The 8,717-nt window shown below is 52.1% G+C and overlaps 1 protein-coding gene across 1 annotated transcript in view; it reads left to right on the forward strand.

Annotated features, from left to right (window-relative positions):
• Window positions 1-3,656, forward strand: part of FAM3B (family with sequence similarity 3, member B) — a 28,316-nt gene extending 24,660 nt beyond the window's left edge. Inside the window, exons 6-9 of the mRNA XM_012640080.1 lie at window positions 666-673; window positions 1,255-1,342; window positions 2,485-2,617; window positions 3,350-3,656. Coding sequence (XP_012495534.1) covers window positions 666-673; window positions 1,255-1,342; window positions 2,485-2,617; window positions 3,350-3,439 — 319 coding nt within the window. The 3' untranslated portion in view covers window positions 3,440-3,656. The remainder of the gene's footprint in view (window positions 1-665; window positions 674-1,254; window positions 1,343-2,484; window positions 2,618-3,349) is intronic.
• The last annotated feature ends 5,061 nt before the right edge of the window (window positions 3,657-8,717 follow it).

Consider the following 8,717-nt stretch of genomic DNA (forward strand, 5'->3'; position numbering starts at 1 on the left):
GTCTGCAGGTGGTAAGAAAATTCTTTTCCTGATAAAATTTATACACAAAATTAAGATTAAAAAACCGCAAACCAAAATGTCAGTCATTTTTATTTTGTCTCCTAAAAATACTGCCAGCAGGTCACGTGATTATTCTAGCCTGGTCTTACATAAATCTTCTTAGGCTGTAATCGAGTCCTATAATAAAGTTTGAAGGCATTATCTAGAAATGTTTTTTCTTTGATTACACTTTTCCTCAGTCTTTCTCTTTCGTGCCTTCACGGGATAATGAGAAAGAAAGGTCTTTCTGTTTAAACCAAACACAGCACGTGTAAAACAATGTGGTGGGCGTCCAGCCCTGATCCCGCCAGCACCGCGGGGAGTCACGGTTACCCTCGGTGGCTCCAGGTGCCGTCCCAGGCCAGGGCAAGCCTCCCTGGGACGCGTGGCGCCCCGTCTCCTTGGATGGTTTCTCCTTTCTGGGCACTGAAGGTTGACCTCAGTTTCTGGGCAGGAGAGACCAGCCCCTCTTATATTTAGTTAACACTGAGGGTTTAAAAGCAAATCTTTATAAAGACAGTGGGGAAGAGGAACAAAAAGTGTGTGCACCCACCCGGTGAGAACTATGCCCTCGTACCCCGCAGTTGAGCTGAGCAGAACTGCAGACAGTGAGCCGCAGGGGTGAGTGACGGGGGTTGAGAGTCGCCTTTCTTTTCTCCCTGTAAGGCACAGGGAAGTCTCCTGGCAAAGGCTCGCCCATGTCTGGCTTGCTCTGCCCTTCCCGTGTTTAGGGTCAGGGGGCGTCTCTGCCCCGCACAGGTGCCAGCGTGGGCGCGAGGCCGCTCCGCTCTGGGACAGCCATGCCGTGGGCCCGGCTCTGCGGCGGTGACTGCGGAGAGCGCCCACCTGTGCCGCACACGTTGCCGGTTTCCAGCTTGGTTAGTAGACACTGTAGGATCTAATTTCCAAGGAGATTCTTTCTAACACGAGCTCAGTTGCCTTGTTCATAGGTCAAAAAAGATCCTTATCTTGATTCCTTTCCTCTAAAACCCTGGACACCTATTGCAAGTGTTCCATGTGGTTCTTTTCCTTCTATGCTGGGCGGCTCACCTCGGAGGGTCCCCTGTGGAACCCCAGTAACTCTTCACCATCCGCATGGTTGAGAGACGAGCTCTAGGAACCAGACGGTGCAGAGTGGATGGGGAACTGCGTGCAGAAGGAAGCCCAGCGTCCAGGGCACAGAGAAAATCCTAAACTGACTGCATTGACCTGCAGATAACTCTGGACCGATGACGAAGTTCATTCAGAGTGCCCCTCCGAAGTCCCTGCTCCTCATGGTGACCCATGACGACGGAAGCACCAGGTGGGTGTGGGTGAGTCACAGCCATGGGCGGAGAGGCCCGGGTCCCTTGGTACCATCCTCTGGGGAAGAACGGAAAGTCCAAGGAGCAAGGTGCTTCCCTAAGGGAAAAGAATGAAAGATCATGACAAAACAGACTGCATTTCTTTAAAAAGAAAAACTCACTAGCCAGTGAAGCTGTCCATAAGTACTAGAATCTAAGGAGTATTTCCAGGAAGCAAGACAAAGCCACAGCTGACCATAATCAGGATGGAAATACTAGCCCCTGGCCAGAAAATCGAAACCTAGGCTGGTCCTCGCAGAACTAGGAAAGGAAACTGAGCCAACTTCTCTAGATGATGAGGAAATGAGTAAGGGAACACCCGTGTGTGCAGTGCTTTACTAGAAGCGGATTTAGCTCAGTGCTTCTCGAAGTGTGTTTGCTAAGTAAACATGTCTTTACTGCTGAAAGTTTCTAAGAACCTTCCAAGTGCATACCTGCATTGTGAATTTCCAAGTCAGGGCTACTGACCACAGCATTTCCCAAATTTATCTAACCTCAGATCCCTTTTTCCGTTGAGCATCTTACCAGACTGAAGTTCACACACTTTGAAAAACTCTGATTTAATTCATTTGGCGAAATCTAAACTTACTTTTTTCCTTTCTGCCGGCCTTCCCTTGCTTACTCTAAACCGCACCGTTTGCAGTGGTGGTGTTGCTTTACGTTTCTTTTTCATCTTTGATGCTGACTTTTGAGAGTAGGAGGAAGGGGCAGTTTTGACATCCACTTTTGTCTTTCAGCAACTTTTGTCCACCTTATTTTGCGGCCAGTAAAGAAGACCGCAGCAAGGACTGAAAATTATGTTGGCTGAATGTGAGGATGTCATTGAACCTCAAAACACGAGGGCTTCTCGGAATGGAGATTTGAAATTCTGTGCCCCAAATTGAGGTCTAAAAGGGATCTGGATGTTGTCTTATGGTTAACTAGAAATTTACATCTTTAAGCAGCACGTGTGCTTGTTAGATGCTACCATGGGCCGTAGGAGTGGGTGCATCGGTTTAGAAACCTCAGTCCAGGGATATACAGCACAGCACCCGCAGAGCAGAGCTTCCCTCCCTCGAGCCCCGACGTGAAGCACTCTCACACTTTCTCCTTCACTCCCCAGATTGAAGGACGATGCCAAGAAAGCCATAGAAGCTCTGGGAAGTAAAGAAATCAGGAACATGCGGTTCAGGTCGAGCTGGGTATTTCTTGCAGCGAAAGGCTTTGAACTCCCTGCAGGAATTCAGAGAGAAAAGGTGAGTGAGCAGTTTTTAAATGCCCCTTCCTACAATCGGAGAGCGTAGTAAGTGCTGTGATTGCTGGTCGGTTATAACTCCCTGTCTCTAAACATAGGATGTTTGTCGGCCTTTCCCATTAGGTCAACATTAGCTCTTGACTGAAGTTTCCAGCTTCTCAAGTCCCTTTCACAGTAGGAAACTCAGCATGGGCTGCCGGTGTTGGTTTTCCACCACGCTGCAGCCAACACGGTCAGCCCCAGGCCTCTCTTTCCTCGGGCGGGAGGTTCAGCTTCCCAAGCCCCAGCCCTGCAGGTGACTAAGAGGGTGACCTGGGCTGGGGCATGGACACACCAGGACAGGGTGGGCACCAAGTAGACACTGCACCGGCGCAGCTCCAGTGCCGTCGTGGTGGCAACATGTTGCATGCTTGATGGCCGGGTCCTCCCGCCATGGTCTTTGATGAATATCTAAGGTGATGGCTATCCCAATTACCCTGATTTGATCTTTACACGTGATGGGAATGTATCCAGTTATCACAGGTACCTGAAAATATATACGTCTACTATGTATCAATAAAAATATATTATTAAGAAACACCTTAAGAGGAAATCAGACACCCAGGTTAGGTTGAAGCAGATCAAGTTCTATGAAGTGATTCTGTTTGTATGACTTTGCCCATAGCTGACGCTGATCAAATATTTATTGATTAGATTAGTGAATAAGCAAAACTCTTTTCTTCCCTTTACACAGATCAACCACTCTGATAACAAGAAGAACAGGTACTCCGGCTGGCCGGCAGAGATCCAGATAGAAGGCTGCATACCCAGAGAACCCAGCTAGCGCCGCCGGGTCCCCAATAAATGTGTTTTCTATGAACAAATGCAGCTGGAACGCCCGAGAATACAATGCCTTTAAGTCCACGGTGAATTTTTAATGGGTGTCTCGAGTTTGTTGTAGAGCAATGAACATTTGCTAGTGGTATCAAATCTTGGAACACTATGTTTTTATGCCGGTATTTATAGAGTGAAGATGTCAATAAGCAGGAAAACGGAAATGAATGGGAATTCCTAAAGGGAGTGAAGTGATTTCAGCTGGACGGGAGCGCTGGGGGAAGCCGCTGCTACTCGTCCAGGTGTGGCGCTACGTCACGATCAGATCTAAGTGTGACCTGTGGGGTTGAGAGCTCTGCAGAGAGCAAACTGTATTCCGTTGTCGTCACCGAGCACACCCTGGTTTCCGACAAACATCTGCTGGGAGGAGGAGCCGCAGCCCGAGGGCACAGCCAACTTCCTTGGTGGACCCAAGCGGAGCCTCTCATCTTTTCCCGTGGGCCGAGAATTTATCCATTCATTCCCCACAGCTGGGCGCCTCCTGCCCTCTGGCCGGGGTTCAGTGGTGAAGGAGACGCAGTGGCTGGAGTTGCCAGGGTGTTGAACGGGTTGGGGAGGGAGCCCTGCTCTCAGGACGGCAGCTGTACGTCTCAGACTCTGTGGGAGACACGGCATCAGATCCAAGAATCCAGTATACCCCTCGCTCCGGGAAGCTACGTGTCGGTGATGTGTGTGACTCGGGGTTAAGGAAATAAACACACTGGGATGAAGAGTCTCTACCACGTGTCCACTCCACCCTCCTTCCCAGGCCCGGCCATCAGAAAGCCGTGAGACTTGGTGCCCGCTTACTACTGCCTCTCTCGGCCTGTGGTAGCTCATCTGTAAGGTAGAGCAGTTGGGGTAGATGAGTGGTTTTGGAGCATTTTTGTCAGCAGGATATTTTAAAAATCCATGGTGGCACCTGGCACCCTGAATGTTAGCCTCCTTGTAACAAACTGACCCAAATCTCAGTGGCTTACAACAGCGTTGATTTCTCGTTCACGTTCCATGTGGGCCACAGGCCAGGCGTGGCTCGGCCCTGGGCAGGGGGAGCCAGGCTGAGGGTGTCGCCTGGCAGGCACGGAAGCCACAGAGAGCACAGAAATCCAGACGCCCGTCCCCTGGCGCCTGCTGGGGTGTGTCAGCCCCACTTGCTCGAGCCCCATGGCCCCAAGCACATCAGGCACCAGGTCAGCCCAGCCGGGGGACGTCAGCCCCTCACCACAGACCCCTCCGGGGAAGGAGTGGTTATTATGAGTGGAAATGCCACAACCCGGGGACTACTGAAAGCCAAGCACCGTGCTGGCCCAGGGAGGGGCACCACTGCCCTGCGGACCCCCTGCCTGGGCAGAGCCCTCGGCGCCTGCATGTCTGCAGGGGAGTCTGCAAACCCCTGGATGGGGCCGTGGCTCAGATCCTAGTAGGGGCTGAACTGTGTCCCCCAAAATTCCTCTGTTGAAGTCCTCACCCCCAGTATCTCAAAATGCCACCTTATTTGGAAGCAAGATCATTGCAGATGGAGCAAGTTAGCATTAGGTCATGCGGGAGTTGGGTGGGCTCCCAATCCAACACGACTGGTGTCCTTACAGAAAGGAGAAATTTGGGTACCAATTACCCATGCAGAGAGCGCCATGTGAAGATGAAGGCAGAGACTGGGGTGATGCTTCTACAGGCCAAGGAACTCCAAAGAGCCAGCACCCGCCATAAGCCAGGAGAGGCCTGGGACAGCCCCGCCCCGGAGGCTTCAGCAGGAGCACAGCCGGCTGACACCCCATCGGACTTCTGGCCTCCAGAGCCGTGAGCACAGGAATGTGTGGTTGAAGCCCCCTGGTTCATGGTACTTTCTTTTGGCCGTCCCAGGACACTGATATGGGGCCCTTTAAATCTAAGCTCACATGTGCATAGACATTTTTGTGTAAGAAAAAAAAAGAAAACGGAGTGAGAGCACATTTTCACTCTGGCTGAAATTGTTTTTACAGACTCTCTGTCCTTAATTCGTTGTCCTGGGATACATATCAGGAGCGCTCCCGGGCGTGCACCGTGCAGGGATCCGCTGTGGGACGCAGAGCTCCTGCGCAGCCCCTTGGCCTCTGCTGCCCCTCGTGTCTCTCCTGCGCTGTCCCCACCCAGGGCAGGGGGCTGGAAGGTGACGTTTCCCCACTGTGTGGCTTTAGCCCGGAGACTGTCGTCCCCTCCCTGAGAGCACGGGGCACTGCCAGCCCAGGCCGGTCCCCTTCCACTGGCCGAGTCAGGTGCCCCCACACGTCCCCTGCCTGGTGTGGACCCTGCTGGTCGTCCCTCACACCCGTCCCGGGACGGGGTCACCACGATTAAGTCCAGTGGAGCAGGTGAGGCACAGAGAGACCAGGGCAAAGAGCCAGGCCACGGATGGGAGAGGGGGCGGCCGGACCAGAAGTCCTCCCTGCACCTCGCTCCGCTGCGGCACACACGCCGGTAGGAGCTCCGCTGCCCGCAGCACCTCACCGTGTCCTCCCCGTCATTCCCCAGGGAAACGTCTGTGTGATGTCTGTCCGGGGGAGGCTGTGCCCCCAGGCTCCAGGGGGCACACAGGGGCCCCGGCCCTTACCCTGGAGCGTCGGTGGCACGGGGCAGGAGCCGGGCATGCGTACTTTGGTCTTGCGTCTTTGTCAAGCTGCGCCTGTGCGGAGCTGGACGGGGCGCTCTGCCCGGCGGCTGTGGCAGAGCCTGAAGCAACTGCGGTTTTCCCTCGCAGAGAACCGGCCCCGCGCTCGCCTGCTGCTTAGCGGGGTCCATTCGCCCGGGGGCCTAAGGGCAACCCGGCAACAACAACCCAAGGGGAAAACCCCGGCCCTTAAGGTTGCAATCCCAAGCCCCCCCGCCCCCCCCCGCCCCGAGGGGCGGGGCGCACAACACGCGCCACACCCGAGAGGGGCACAGCCCCCAGAGCCGCCCCCGCGCTCGCCCCCCCCCGGGGCCTTGCCTGTGCCTCTCCTGAAGCAGCGACGCGCCCGGCCTGTTAGGGAAGCCATTCCTAGTGACACACACACTGCCGCATGCCGCCTACTCTGGCACCAATTCCCCCTTGTCTTACTGCCCTCTGGGCTCTCCAGGGTGACAGGGCTCAGGGACATTGATCCTGAAGGTCACCTCCTGATAATTTCTAAGACTGAGGTTCTGAAAAACATTTTTAAACTTCCAAATTTCTTTAAAAGTTAAACTCGCCCTCAAGGGAAGTAAGTAAAATGAATTAGCAAAGAGGTGCTCAAGATTTTTTTTTAATTTACAACGTTATTAGGGTATTAAGTATGGAATATCTGATTTCCTTAAGTACTGAGTTTGACAGTTGATATCTCGCTTCGGCACTTCCTGTTTGTGAGTGTGTGTGCACACAGGCAAGAAGGTACATCCTCATTCTTTCAAATGCGTGTTTGGCTTGTGATTATCTTTCAAAGATTTTTTTTTTTTTTTGGAGCAATTTTTGTGAAACCATGCATAATTGAAAAATTGGTGTTATTTTCAAATGTGAGTTCCTTCGTGGGACCAATGCAGCACACACAGCTCGAAATATCATCAAAGTGTCTGCGAAGGATGTGGCTAATGACTGCACAGTACGTCGGTGGTGTGAAAAGTTCTGTTCTGGTGATTTCAATCTTGAAGATGAGCCATGTGGGTGACCTGAGACCAAGGTGGATGATGATGAGCTGAAAGCTGTAGTGGAAGCGAATCCATCTCAACCTACAAGTGAATTAGCAGTGAGGTTTTATATTACTATTCCAACAATATTAGCCCATTTGAAACAAATGCGCAAGGCAAAGAAGCTGGATAGATGGTTCCACATGAATTATTAAATAAGCATCAGAAAAGAAATCATCTCAAAGCTTGCTTGTCTTTGCTGTCATGACATAAAGGTGAACCATTTCTACACCATATTGTTACATGTGATCAAAAATGGATCCTTTCTGACAATCGCAAGCATTTGGCACAACGGTTGGATAAAGATGAAGTGCTGAAACACAGTCCAAAACTGAATACTCACCAAAAAAAGCTCATGGTGTCTGTTGGGTGGTCCAGCCCTGGTATTATCCACTACAGCTTCATGAAACCTGGTCAGTCGATGACAGCGGATGTCTACTGCAACCAGTTGGATGAAATCATGAGGATGCTCACGATTAAGCAGCCACGATTGGTCATTAGAGACAGACCAATCCTCTTGCATGACAACCCTCGACCACAAGTCGTCGCACAAACAATGCTGCTCAAACTACAGAGGCTGGACTTGGAAACTCTCTGTCATCCACTGTATTCACCAGACCTTGTGCCAACTGCCTACCACTTCTTCCAGGCTTTGGACCACTTCTTGCAAGGAAAAATATTCAATCCTCAACAAGCTGTGGAAAATGCCTTTGGCGATTTTATCGCCACTGGCTCTCCAGGCTTCTTCGCTGCTGGCATAAACAAGCTACCGTTAAGATGGCAAAATTATTGGCAGTTTAGGCGCGCACTTTGATTAATTGTCTTGCTTCTCGTTTGAGATATAATAAACTACACTTTTGATTCGAAATCGGACATTTCATATTTAGTGACCTAATACTTCTTTTTGTTGTGGAGAGGGTCTTGGGAGTGGCAGGGAGAGCTGACACGCCTGCTTCCTCCCTCCCGGCCACCCCCAGCCCTGGAGGTGCTCTGTCCCCCTCTCCGGGACTCTGAGGGCTCCTTGGGGTTTCCAGGCCTCCAGGCTCTGGTGTTGGGAATGCCTGGCCCTCCTCGGCTTTGGTCACAGAGCAGGAGGCCCTGGGGACTCCTTGGTTGTGCACCTACACGTTTGCAGGTAAAGTAGCTGAGGACCACCTGCCGCGGCTGGCTGGGGGCTGAGTTCCAGAGGAACTCAGGCCTCCTCATCTCCAATGGGAAGAAAAGCATCTTGGTTGTGAGGTAGGGACTCGAGGCACAGGTGCTTTTGGGAAGCTGCCCATGCCCCTCCTTTGGGGAGAGATGGCATTTGTCAGTGCAGCTCAGGTGTGAAGCTAGGTGGACAGCTCAGGACTTTGAGACCGCGCAGCTGAGAGAGCGTCCCGGACCGTGTCAGCAGTGCCTCTGTGAGGTCCCGCAGAGGAGCCACACATGACTATTTAAATAATTCAAATGATGTGGAATCCAAAATCCAGCTCATGCATCATGGCTGCCACGTTCCAAACGCTGAGCAGCCACACAGACGGTGCTGGACAGCGTCATCTTGGCAGAGTCTTCCGGGGTCTCCATGCGTGGCC

This window comes from Propithecus coquereli, unplaced genomic scaffold (genome assembly GCF_000956105.1).
Source record: "Propithecus coquereli isolate 6110/MARCELLA unplaced genomic scaffold, Pcoq_1.0 Scaffold148, whole genome shotgun sequence".
Taxonomy (NCBI): Eukaryota; Metazoa; Chordata; class Mammalia; order Primates; family Indriidae; genus Propithecus; species Propithecus coquereli.